The following is a 14,115-nucleotide window of genomic DNA, read 5'->3' on the forward strand; positions in this document are numbered from 1 at the left end:
ACGACTGCACAGTTTTTATTAGATCTTTATTGAACCGTGCATGTGTGAAATACCTGTACAGCGCACTTTCAAAATCACTTACACAACATGGACATAAATATCCAACTAATGCTACAATGAGAGAGTTTGAAGTATGACCTCACAAAATAACCAGGAAATCGCGACAGCACGACTCCTGTAATCATCTGAACTGCTCGACTACTCTGAGTTAACTGTACGAGTCGTTTTATTGACACCGTAAATCAAAACTAGCATCAGCTGCTAACTAAGAAGGTGTGATGGATAAATGCTCATAAAATACATTTAATAGAGAAAAACCCCACAAGTTCAAAACAGAAATATATTGCCTGCAGCCATCCTCCTGTGCAAAAGGTACGCTCTCACGCTAATGCACAGATTTAATAAACTATTGTACCGTCACAGTGCTGCAAAGGACTGGATGGGGAAAATAAATAAAAAGATGGACGACAGCACCTGGAGTCCTTCAAAGAAAGCACTGTGCCGTGCAAAATCATTTCAGAGGATTTATCCTTTGCATAAAATACATGAATGAACATAACTCTGAACCTTCATGTATAAACTCGAAACCAGACTGCCTCCACCATTTATTGACAGTGTGTGTGTGTGTGTGTGTGTGTGTGTGAGAGAGAGAGAGACAGAGAGAGAGAGAGAGAGAGAGAGAGAGAGAGACAGAGAGAGAGAGAGAGATTGAGTGAGCGCGGGGAGAAAAGCATCTCCTCTTTCAGGAATTTCCTGGAGATAGCAGAAAAGTCACAACGTCAGGGTGCTTTGTGTGATGAAGGAGGAAGGATCGGCACTACATCGGTTTTTTTACAGGCATCAAGTTGCAGCTTTTTTTCCCCCCCCAAAGTTTGAATGCTAACTTCTTTCTGTTACAGAAAACGTTACTTGCACAGTTATAAGATGCCGAATGCTCTCAAAAGAAGATGAACATTTTTTAACCTGTGAAAGATTACGGCTTTTATTGAAAAATCTTTCTCTTTGTTTTTTCAGGCTTTGCAAATGTGAGGACGCGTTAGTTTGTAATTTAGAGTGTAACCACAGCCAAATATTCAGAAAATAACATGTGTACTGTCTCCACTGGACCTCTATGTCGATCTCTCTTTTGTTCACTGCAGCCAACGGTTGGAAGTCTGATTGTAAATGTGTGAATGTTTAAAACTGTAAAACTTCTTTAGAGCATTAAAGTAGTTTTCTAAAACCTTTTCCTTACATCAAGCTGTTGTTGATATGAACATTGAAGTCATATTTCTGAAACAATAAAACAATGAAACACTTGTTCTTCTAAATCATAGAGTAACAGAAATCTGCCTGTTATGAAATCTAATTAAATCATGTTTTAGTTAGACGCACTCGAAAGCCTTCGCTCTTTCTGGAGAGGCTAAACCAATCTCTGTTCTTCATTTTAGCTTCGACAGATTCTACCTCGATGACCGGTGACATGCAGAAATAATTACCATTAGACGCAGTCCTCTGGTGAGCTTCTGTATTTCAAATAAAGACATCAACTTTAATTTGTGGTCATTCACAACTGGATGGAAAGTCCTCACAGTCGCGAGAAATGACACACGTTACATTGAAAACATGGATTTAGGTACTTTTAGTGTGATCGTTTGGCTTGTTTTAGCAGGTTTTTTTTTAATATAAAGTTTTGATCCTTTATTGGATAGACCGCTAAAGAGAGACACGTTGAGAGGAGAGAGAGGGGGGCAACGCGCAGCAACGATCCGAGGTCGGATGCCAACCCACGGGTGCTGCGATGAGGACTCTGGGGACGTTGGGCAGACAAAATAACCGGCAGGTTATTCAGCGCTCCTTCAGCCAGGCTCTAAAGCACCTCCATTTATTCAATTGGGACACACTGCTATAACTCCTAAAATTACTTTGGTGTTACACCGGCTTTGACAATAAATACTGTGTCAGAAAGATTAGTTTAGCTTGTAATAAATGTACTGAACTGAATAATCTCATCACTCCTGTAACACTGTGGTTTATTCTTTGTAAAAGTAATATTCTGAAACGATGAGAGATTGTGTCCCAATCTGTGACTGGGACGTACCTTTAAACTCCAAACACAAAGAAATCCAACGCTCCCTCAACAACAGAGGACATGCTTTATTTATTATGATTTCATGCTAATCAGGTTTACAGAAGATTCAGCACTTTTCAGATTTCTCGATTTGTAAAGTTTTGGATGTCGTTCTTCTAGTTTTATAACACGCATGAGCTCCCATGTTGAAGTTTACACACTGCCTCTTGTGTTAGCGTGTCTCTTGACAGGTGAGTGAAGTTGACACCTCGCCACACACGGAGCCGGCACATACCCTCTTGAGTTCTGATCAAAAGGTTGTTCTGTCAGAGATTCAAGACACAGGGGGGAACTTTCTAATCCCACCTGGTTGTTACTTCTTTAAATGTAAGTCACGGCGGGCATCGATTGAGGATTTCTGTTAGCTAAGCAGGTCAACACTAGTAGTGACGGGTTTCAGAAAGCTTAACAGACGACTCGACACCCGTTCCAGTAAGCCAGAGGAGCTGGGTCATGATGAAAGAGTCTGTTCTCACAAAAAAAAACAAAAAAAAACGTCCACAGTGACGGGCAAAGGAGGACGAATCCTCTTATCGGGAGTATCCTGTTGTGCTGCTCCATCTGTTGCTCTGTGATGGACGACTGACAAGAAGGAGAGAGGAGAGGATGGAAAAAGATCAGAAGGAGAAACAATAACTGTCTCGTTTTCAGCAAGAGGCAAACGGTTCAGCAACATCCAGGATCCTGTTTGAATTATTCAAATCTTAATTCTTAAATAGTATTTTCTCTCAATTCAAACAGATTTTACTCTTTTGAAGACTTAAGAATATTTTGTGCAATTATTTCTTGTTCCTTTTTTCTAAAACCATGAAGTTATCTTTTCACAAGCTACTCTATAAAGTTTTATTTGTTAATATTTTTTTTAATAAACTATATCCCTGCTAAAGTAAAGGTTTGCATTACATCAACAAAAAATGAGTGTCCTCTTGGAATAACACATTATCATACTGTTTAAGGTGAACGCATTTTCCTGATGATTACCGCCAAATTTGCTTTTTTAACCACTCGCATTTAAAATACAGATTTTAAAGGTCAACAAGTATAGTGGCGAATTTCAACGGGATGTGGGGAAAGACAATATTGTTTATATCAATCTCGTGTTTGTTGCATTAAAATAACGGGCCGTCTGTAGAGCCAATTTAGTTCACCAATTTATTTTATAGTCAGGTCTTTGTTCATGTCCATCTTGACATCGACTATTATTAAAAACAAATTTAGCATTTGGCCCATATAGTTTTGTCCAAGAATATATGTTATATACTTTGATTTTTTTTAATTGAAAAAAAATCTTGATAAATATGTTGAATTTCGCCATTCGGGTATAAACATGGTGATACGAGTTTTGGTCCACATCGCCCAGCCCTACGTCCTGCTCTAAAGATGGAAACAGAAAGCTCAAGCCACAACAACGTTGACCTGAGCTGGATCATCAAACAATCTACGAGGGAAACAAAGAAATGTGTCAAGGAAAACATTTTAAACTAAACTTTGGTCACAAATCCTGCGTTACGTCTCGCTGATTTAAACAGGATAATACACAAATACTAGTTTTTGACTGTCCAAAAATCTAAGAAATAGAACGACTTTGTAAACCGTCACACATAAAGGATTTTGATAAATTCGGTTTCCATTCTTTAGACTTTTTCTGCTCTCATCAATGTGGCCATAAATGATTTATCTAAATAGTTGATTCATCTGTTTAATTTATTTATTTATTATCAGCAGATAAAATATTCAAACAAAGCCCAAAGTGTTGTCTTTAAATGTCTTATTTTATTTGAAACTCTAAGATATTTAGCTAAGCTTTTCCGTGAATAAATAAGAAGAAAATAATAACAGAATAATCACATTTAAGGAAAAAATCCTGAATTTTAACTTTTTATTGGGGGGAATATTCTCAAAGTTGAGAACTACTGGGTTAAAGGCAGCAGCTCAGGTTGAAACACAAAAATGATCCACATCACACACATGCAGAATGACACATGTGCTCTTTTGTACGTAAGATGGGGAAGTGTATATCTGTGGTTGTGCAGACCACAGCGACAACGACACCCAGCATCTCCACACGGCGGCTGATTTATGTCCACGGTTCTTATCAATTAGTAGAGAGCTTAGACGGGACGTTAACATCCAAAACCGACGCCATGATTGATGACTGCCATTTCATCAAGGCATTCATTTCTTCATGACTGTCAGCTGAATCACGGTTTTACTGGGCCTCTGTTTTATGGTGCTGAGATTTATTATGATGATAAAAAGTCTTGTCTGCCCTGCGACAGGCGCGCACCATGCAAACACATTTCTTTTTTAACTGTCACCAAAGTCGCCATAAACCAAAGAAGACAGTGATTTCTGTCTGAGCCCAACTGTATTTGTCAGTGCAAACACAAATTAGTGCTCGGAACTTGTCTGATTTAATTCTAACAGGGGAAAAGTTGAGGCGTTCATCCTTTTAGGTCCCTGCAGTTTGCTAGCAAAAGTTCTACTGTGTCTGTAAAGTTCACTTAACAAGGAAGTAAATTAAATCCTGCCAAGGCTTTTGGTCGATTTAATTAAAGCCCGAGCAACTTAGTGGGATTGAATTAAATTTTTGGCAGGGGTAAACCAATATGCTGGGAAGGTGGTGGCGAGGTCGGGTGCAGCGGACTATTCAGGAAAGATAAGCAGGAAGTCCATCTTTCTTTTTTTTTTTTTCAATCTGCTACATTCTGGATAAATATCTTCTTTTTTATAAAACATTCAAGAATGTCTTTGTGTCTTCAGCAGCAGTGTGACTTAATTAAAGAAAAGTAGGTGACAACAATGTTTAATGCCTTGTCTGGTTGGACAAATACAACAGTGAATGTTTAAAAAAAAATTTTTTTTTTAAAATGAGGTTTGGTTTGTGTGCTTCTTCAACACAGGAGACTCTCCTCCTCCTTGTGACAACAGGCTCTCAGTGAAGGTTAATCCACACGCTAAAGGTCCCTTTAGATTAGTGGAGTCCGTGGCTCTTTCTCAGCGCAGGGTCAGAGATCACACACCAACTTTTATGGAGAGCCGGCCCATTTTATTTCCTCGCCAGTTTGTCCAGCTGCTGATGCCGGGCCGGGCGCAATTCTTCCCCGTAAGCCCACTGAGGCTCAAGGTGAAATCGATTCCAGACCAGGGGGGGCGTTCTGAATGGGTTTAAGTTCAAGCTAAATATGCTAGCGGATAAGAATAGCTTAAAGACCGCAGGAAATCATTTTCACCCTCGTCGACTTCTTTTCATCCTGATGTGACGTAGCGTGTGTTTATCTGCAGATAATGGGGGTCACTGATAGGACGGGCTTCTAAATTAAGTGTTTTTCTGAGCTGTCACAGAGGTCCTCCGACACTTCACCCAAATGGATTTGAACTTTGAAACTTGTTTGACTCTTGTTGATTTAAAAAAATTCTATTCTACAACAATAAACATAGCTGAATGTTTTTGTTTCCTTCTGGCACATTAGGTTTCACTAAAGCCACATCAACTCTATGACACTAAAGTCAAAACTGTATTTCAATGAAGAAACCTTCTTTTGAGAGCGCATTTAAACTTCACTTAAAACAATTTATTCAGCATTATTTTGTGAAATGGGGGGAAATAAACACTTCTCTTGCTTTTAGAGCTGTCAATTATTTTTCCATGATTTCCTTCTTTAATTAAATTTGACTCAATTTAAACTTTGCCAAAACTAAGATTGCATGAATCTCAAAAACAAAAGCTCTATTTCCAAATGAGTATTCATAAAAGAGGTGACCTTGAGCTGGTTCACAGTAAGTGAATAATGTTTGGAGAAGATTTCTTGTGCACTCTCTCCTCAGACAAACATGACTGTTCTTTGTTCAACCTCTAGGTGGCAGTGTTGATGCAATGACACGTCACACAGCTTTGCAGAGGAAGTCCTCACCTCCTCCTCTCATACAGACCAAACATTTCCATACTTTACTTCCTTTTTCAGATGTATTTGTTGTAACACATGCTACTGATTTTAAATATAAAATGTGTTTGTATTCATTTTCATTTTTCTCACCTTTCATACAAACACACTGAAGACTCGCTTCCACTGTTTGATGAATGATAAAAGAAAAAATCAAATTGTGTTAGATGTTTAAACATCATTTTATCCCTTTATAAGCATAATAAAATTGATCAATTAAAAAGGATTTTTTTTTAATGTCACAGATAAAATTATTGTTTAAAGAAACGTAACTATCTCAGAAATAAGATTAATAATAAAAAATAAATATGTGATATTTTAACAAATTTATAAAAGACAGATAAAATAACTAAGAGGCCATCTTTATAAAACTCAAAGAACTTTAATTCAATTATCATATAACTTGCACACAATGGCTGCTATAACAGCGGCTTCTTAAATTTAAAATGATTGTTTCTGGGTGTTTTTAAAGTATTATTATTCCAATACAACCATACATTTTACGATGCTAATTTAAGACAAAAAACAACAATCATTTTATTTGTCTTATATTAAATTAAAATGTGCCTTTTTTGAGACTAATTTATCATTCATAGTATTAAAAAAAATAACCAACGGGTTCTTGTATAATTATATATTTCAAATAAACCTGCACATGCAGCCGTACGTGCAAAATACTTTGAAAAACCTTACAGTTAATTCACTCGCAATATCAGTGCGTTGTGCAGAAATGATTTGCTGAAAACACATAAATACATTAAAATGACGATGCAGCATTTGTAAAGATGCTAAAATGCTAAATGCGTCAACAATAACCAAACAAGCAGCTCTGCACTAGTCCTGCTGCATATTGTTGTTATTATTACCCAGCATGCAGCAGGTCAAAATAACGCCCTCACATCATATAATTTACTGATGAAGTTGATAATTTTTCAAGCATAACTGTGGCGAAACGTATTTCTCCTCGGTGCACCTCGTGAGCATTATTACGAGGTAGTTTAGCAGAGATCTGTGTTGTGCTTATTACAAGGTTTATTTTGTGATTACTGCAGGTTTCTTCAGCCGCTGTTATTCTAATAGAGGCTGTTTTGAATCTGCTGTGTTCAAGGGAGCATTATAGGAACAGTATGTTAGTGTATGTTTTTTTTTGGTTGCATTAAGGAGCCTCAGAAGAACAGGAGAGGATTTATTCCACATTCAGACATCTCTGCTTTGCATTACACAGGTTTTATTACCCTGCCGCCTTTATAACATAGTGTGGCAGAAAGATCTCTGTGGGCAATATTGGAGGCGTATTAATATCATTTCTTCAACATCTTTCACTTCTCTTCGGGCTGCACTCAATACTGACTCTGTATGGAACTCATTATAGGAGAGGAAAGCTGTTCTCTCGGTGCCCCGCCGTTTTGTTCCATCTGTGTTGAAGTCACCTGAACACGATCTGAAGTCAGCCAGTCAAGTGACCTGGAATCAATACAGTCAAACCCAGCGGAGGCAAATAAATCAGGCCGGCTCGTTTAACCCATGAGAGTCCTGCTGCTTAGCTTCAACGTGGCACGTAACAAGAAAGGCATGTTTGATGACAAATAATTTATTCTGAATTCTTCTTTCTCTTGCAGCTCTCCATACTTATAAATGCACCCATGAGGCATCTCTCATACTGTAAATCCTCCAGAGTGCATCCGAAGGCCAGTCTGAGTTTATGTCCACCACTGTCTTTGTGCAAAAACACATTTTGTGTACATTGGAATTTTTCAGCATATTTTTCTCTCTGGGTATCTCTGTATCTCAAACAAAGCAGAAATGTTTTGGCATATCTATCACTGCAGTCTGCTGCAGCTGCTTCACTGTATCCCTATGGCATCTGTCTCTGAGGCCTGTCATATAAAAACCAGGCTGTGTTTTATTCTTTACCCGTCATAAGCCTGTGCTGAAAGATACCGAAAAGCTTCTTGAGCAGGAAATCTGTTTAAGAGACTCTAAGAAAAAAAAAAAAAAAAAAAGTGGCTCAGGCTTAAAAGATGCACAAAACATGGATGTGCAGTTCAGTGCTGATTTTGACCATCAATCTATTACATTACAAGAGAAGAAGAAATGTTGAAAAGTTAAAGGTCTTATGGCTCCTACTGTGCATATTTATTGATTGTTGGAAAATGATTGCTAATAAAGTTGCTGCCAGAATTCATCGTGCCAACTGTGCAAACACAGCTCCAATTTAAACAATTTCTGAAGATTAATTATGACATGACTCAAAGTACTTTGAGCCAAAATCACATCAACTAATTATTATGATTCATGCACAGGACGGTAGGGTTTTTTTTTTTCTTGCATCCTAGGGGAAGTCACATTTCATTTCGGCTTTACTTCTTTGGCTCGTCATTGAAAACTATTTCTGCTTTTCAAGTCAACCTCACTGACAACGAGGTGAGTTTAATCACATGACACCGTCCTCAGTGACGCATGAGTGATGGTCAGCTCCTCGGAGATATGCTTGAAGTTAACTGAATGTGGTCCTAAAGTTTCCTCAGCTTCACTCGACTGTTTCAGATGCAGTTCATCATGTAGTAGTTTATTTGTATTCAAATGACGGCAATGGAAGAATAAATGCAGCGAGGAGCGATTACTGTAAATGCCAAGTCACCGTTAAATTTAAATGTAATTTCCTGTTATGAATAGACATCATCAGATCCAAACCTATGTACCCTGCATGTAGAGCTTGTTATTGTGTCTCACAGTCATTAAATTGACCTTTCAATCCTTTTTAATCTCAATCAATGCTTTTGAAGTGTGTGGAGCCAAACTCATCGACACAGACTTTTATTATCAATCATGGAATGAATTGTAAATCCTACTCATATTTTTCTGACCTTACTTAAATAGCAGACTGCACTCTTTAATCATACTGCAGGAAAAGAGCGTCACAGCCATGATCAAGTAATGGCCTTTATGAAATGTTGTTTTATATATTAGTAGGCCACTTCAAGCTGTATGACTTCTTCTAAATGTTTGAAAAGAAAGAAGAAAAGTTTTGATTTCTGAATGAAGGCTTAAATTAACTTTTAGCCTTTCTAAAAAGTTTCTTTATTTGGCTAGTGTTTTTTTTATTCATTGGGCATGCTGTTTGCATACACACAGCTGGCAGACAAGGGACATAATATACATTGCCATGCTCATATACCATTGCCTAATTTTGAATATTGTATTTACTTTAATTAGGAGTCAAGGACTTAAAAAAAAAACTCAATGAGTTTAAGTTTAGTTTAATTAACCTCAAATATGCCACGAGATAAAAATGTAAATATGGAAAAACACATCATCACAATGTTATTAACCAAATAGGAATATAAAGGCCCAATTAGCAACATAAAGAAAAATAATTTAAAAAAAACCCCCAAACATTGTCATATAAATGGATTTATGAAAGTTTACTGTCTTTTTATGCAGTTTTGCATCGCTTAAAAAAGAAAAAAAGAAAACAAGATCCCACGGGTTCATGAAAGCCATTGTGGGAAAAAAGGTGATATGGAAACTCATGAAACTAGAAATACAAAAGGCAAAACGGGAAAAGAAAATGTTTGACTTACTTTAATGGTTCTCTCGAGTTCGTCACCTGTTACTGCGCTCACACAGCGCACGTGCTATCATTCCCCTGATATAAGAAAAAAACTCCGTATTTCCTTTTGAACGGTGTGAGTGTGAGAATTAGTCGCTCCATCTTTTATAAATGCTGCACAAAGTCCCCAAACACTTAATTATCGCTAGGTAAGGTAGCGTGGACTGTCCTCTTCTGTGTGATTGACAGCGGGGTGAATGGAAGTAGCTTCGGAGGGGGCGACGGATCCTTTTAATGAGCGGCTGCGTTTATAATTCAAATCTGTTATACATTATGACATACATTACAACTACATCAATATGTGTGCTTTCTTATAAAGTACTGACTGGATATTTTTTTCCCGCTATAATACGCAGCTGTGTCTATGTGTTGCTCGGTGCTCCCCTCTGTCTGTTGTTTTTTTGGTTTCGCCCAAACTTGGTTGAGATTTGAGTTGCTTTTCTCTGCTATCTGGGATCGCTCTGTTGGAGGTGAAGGACCGCCTGTCCCCACTCTGTATTTGCTGTCAATGGCTTTCGGGACTTATTTTATTTGAATGTCTGGACAATTCAAGTGACCAATAATGGATATTCTATGGATATTATGGACCATACCGGCCGTAATAGCTGTTGAAGGTAAGGCAAATGTTTTTCATCACAGCGGTGTAGAGCCGCATCATTTTGCCGGCTTGGAGTTTGAGACAAAGCGCGTGCGTGTGCGTCACTATATCCCATCCACAGGAGACTGACGCAAAAAAACGAAATGCATTTAATCTCTTTTAATATCAGTTTTTGCTTTTTAATTATGGCGTTAACAATGGTTGAAATGCTCAAACCGCGTCAAACCCAGCGAACAAGGGTTTGACGCGGGGACACAAAAACGCGCACCCGCATCTTCCGCAGGTACACTGGATGCTATTCAGAGTTAATAGCCTTGATTGCGGGATAAAAAAAAAAAAAAAAAAGCGTGGTATTCAACGACGCCAGGTTGGACACGTTACACCTTGTCACATCATGTGTGTCCGCGGAGGTGTGTCACCGGTGTCCTCTCAGTTGGTGGTACAAATGTGAAAGACAGGAGCACGTCTCCTAAATCCCCTTTCAGTATTTCAGAGAGTGCAATGCTGATCATTAGTTTGCTGTTTTTATTTTTCTTTTAAAGCCTCTGTTTTTTTCCCCCCTCAAAAAGGCAATTATACGCAAAGCTGGCTGAGCAGTAAACAGCCAGCAGCGTGGCCAAAGCAACAAGAACAGACTGAATGGTGACAATAATCTCTTTTTTATGTGTTCACTATTAGCCCATGTCTGTGCTGCTCCAAAGTAGGCCCAACTGTATAGCTGTTTAACTATAGGCTGCTCATACAGTCATTCAAAAATATCCCATCTGACACTGGAAGTACATTTTACTCATAATCTTTGCAGAGTATAACAACTATCCATACTTTATTTTAATTTAGGCTTTGCCATCCTGTAGGCTGCGTAAATGATTAATTTGGACTCTGTTTACCCCTGTTGACAGGATAGTGAACATAGGCCACTGACCAATGGAAAGTATAATCCCAGTCATACATTATTCTGGCTATTTTGAGGATGTTGTCAGAAAACAAACATGTCTTCTTCCCCTGGTCAGTTTAACTAAACCTCATAATTACAGGTGGAGCTAAGGAAATATGTTCGAAGCTCAACCGAATCTAACCACATGGATAAAACACCAACAAAAAGGAAAACAAGGGAAAAAAGCTTAAGCTGCCTGCTTGTTGTAAAATTTGCAGACGTGTAAGTACTATCACTTTATCTTTGTAAAGTGGGAACAAACAGGACGAGCGTGTTTGTGCAGACGTCGGCTGAATATTCCTGTTTTTAATTCAGAAAAAGTCACAGAGAAAAGCTTACCGTTCATTTAAAAATGACTGCTTTAAAATATGTGTTAAATGAAACGTTCATCCTCACTAAACGTTATATTACTACTGTTACTTTATTAAAATATTTGATAGCGCTAAAATCTCAGATTGAACAATTTTTAAACATTCACGCCCCCCCAATTTAAAAAAAATAAAAAATTTCACGTCCCGAAGCTTTATAAAAGCATATAAAACCAAACATTTTTAAATGAATTAAACCCTTTAAATTTTTGCCATCGTATGTCACAAGGCTTTTTTATTAAAATAATAAATATGCATATAACCCATAAATATGAAATTTTTTTTTTGCCATTAAAATATACCAACAATTGGTCACTTTTTATTGTTGTGTATGTGCGTAATATTTAGTATCTCAGATTTATTTTCTCTTCATCACTCATATTATGCGTTTCGTTTAAATCTATTATAATGGTTGTTTACTTTTTGATTTTATCCCTGCTGTTTGACCGAGAGCAGAGGAACCACATGGAGGTGAAAACAAGCCAACGATAATAACAGATCCACACCGCACACAGCGCTCCCCTCCCCGTTGTTTATCTATTTTCTCTCGAAAATGCAAACTTGGCCATTGTTTGTGTTTCTCTACATTTACTATGAAGACATATGTGTGAGCAGAGCGCACACAGGGCCTCAAACACTGATCGGCATGTTTTCTTCAGTGTTATTTTGAAGAACAAGTCTCACTCGATTAGGAAGGTGGGCTTGTATTTAGTGTTGACAGTATGCATGTCACAGTGCTTCACCTTTCGGGCCTTTCGCTTTCTTTCCTTTTTGGATTCGGGAAAAAAAAAAAACCGAGCGAGTCCCATCGCCAACCGAGAACAGCCCCCCCTCCATTTTACCCTGTGAATCACCCTAGTCGCCCATCCAATGAAGTTGCGAGGATGGCTTACGTATGAGAAATAAAGGGTTGAAAAAGAGGTCACTGCAGCTCTAATCCAACGGCAAAAAAACCCCGTCCCAGCATGCATCAGAAAAGAACCCTCCAGTGGATCGTTTTGACACGTTTAGTACTGGGACTCCACATTTCCTCCATTGTTGTTTTGGTTTAATACAAAGTGACATCTTCGCATAGCTTTGTTTTTCATTAGAGCCACGAAAAGCTACTTCTGAAATATGAATTTAATCATTCTCTACTATCGTGTTGTATTAACCGTTGAGTCGCCGGAGTATTTTCGGGAACGGTTCGGTAAAAGAACATGTTATTATGAACCTTACTACTGTTGAGCCAACACATCTGAGGGCTACAAATAATCAATGAATCAGGCAGGGACCTTACTTGAGAGGATTAGAGGATTAAAACTTGGGCCAAAGGTAAGAAAATCCTTGCGTTGTCACACGCATCCATTTAGCCAATATAGTGGTAACACAATGCAAAGCCTGAAACACGGTTATGGAGGCCAAACGTTTGCATTTCCCTCTTCATTTTATCTCTCCTGAAACAACTGTGTTCCCCCTCTCCAGAAATATCCGAATTGCGTTCATTAATCAGTGGCATTATTTACGCTGTGGAATGTGAAACAAGTCTGAATCGTTGATTAGCGTTAGCGTAAGCTGCCATTGATGCCACGTCTTATTGGTTCAGTTAACAGGAACAGGCAGGCCCTTATTCGAAAATTAATGGAGGTACTACTGCCAGGGAAATTAGCTTAGCTATGTCAAACATGTCTATGAAAACACAGTGTGGATTTATCCCTTCATTAGTCCACCCATTCATTGTCATCAGCACTCAGTTGACAGCCATGCTAAGAACTGCGCTCATCTAATTCTGTTGAGTGGAAATTTTTCCAATTCATCTCCGGCCATAAAAGTGAAGTAGCCTGTATTGTTCGTGGGAGATGAAATTTACGAGACGGATCATTTGGCTTTTCCCTATTCCCTCCCGTCCCCGCTCTTCTGTTGTGGCGCTGCAGTTTGTGCTCGGCTAACGTCTTCTAGGCGATCCTCTCATTCAATAACGACCTCCTCCAGACTTGTGGACTAGTTGTTGTTGTTAGTAAGATGATAAATCACTTTGATGCAACATTTGTTCCTCTTTTTCGGAAGCATAATGGAACAAAACCCACGGCCGAGGATGGTGAAGTGGGGTGGAATGAGATCACAGCATGCAGTCTTTAAAAAATGTCCAGCAGATTTGATTGCATTTCAATATGACTGCATTCCTTCAGCGCTATGTACAGCACTGGAGCCCATTCAGTTTGAAGTTGGCAAACACCGGCCATGCTGACGTTCTTAATTTGACATTTTGCTATTTTTATTCAATTTAATCAATGACATATTTCTTTTGTATTCTGCATAACCCTTTCTGGTTTTTTTTTTTAAAAACCTTTTCAAGCAATATAAGGAAGTCTGACAATTCAGGACATACCATCAATGTTTTGAAAATCCTGCCAAGTTTGGTAAAGTTGCTTTTCATATGTAAATCCAGTTGCTGTTTTTGACCGGAATTTGTTTTGTAAGGAATGGACGTATCGAGCGTAACATGGAAGCATTCTGTTTTGTGGAAGAGTAACAAAAGGCAGACGGAGGCGGGCTCTGAAATGGGATT

The 14,115-nt window shown here is 38.3% G+C and overlaps 1 protein-coding gene and 1 long non-coding RNA gene across 6 annotated transcripts in view; one reads left to right on the plus strand and one right to left on the minus strand.

Moving 5' to 3' along the window:
- Positions 1 to 2,121: 2,121 nt before the first annotated feature.
- LOC306822791 lies at positions 2,122 to 9,927 on the minus strand. The gene is made up of 2 exons (XR_013778952.1): positions 9,639 to 9,927; positions 2,122 to 2,692 (listed from the first exon to the last, which is right to left on the minus strand). It is a non-coding gene; the product is annotated as an uncharacterized lncRNA (long non-coding RNA).
- A 162-nt stretch (positions 9,928 to 10,089) lies between these two features.
- The window catches only part of ephb2b (eph receptor B2b), a 152,207-nt gene continuing 148,181 nt past the window's right edge, over positions 10,090 to 14,115 (plus strand). For 3 of the 5 annotated variants that reach the window (XM_079341949.1, XM_079341950.1, XM_079341951.1), the window contains exon 1: positions 10,091 to 10,281. In XM_079341949.1, coding sequence (XP_079198075.1) covers positions 10,230 to 10,281 — 52 coding nt within the window. In that variant the 5' untranslated portion in view covers positions 10,091 to 10,229. Of the gene's footprint in view, positions 10,282 to 14,115 lie in introns of all 5 variants that reach the window. The other 2 variants (XM_079341947.1, XM_079341948.1) reach the window with 1 other exon arrangement.

The sequence above is a fragment of the Symphodus melops genome, assembly GCF_947650265.1.
Source record: "Symphodus melops genome assembly, chromosome: 4".
In the NCBI taxonomy this organism is placed as follows: Eukaryota; Metazoa; Chordata; class Actinopteri; order Labriformes; family Labridae; genus Symphodus; species Symphodus melops.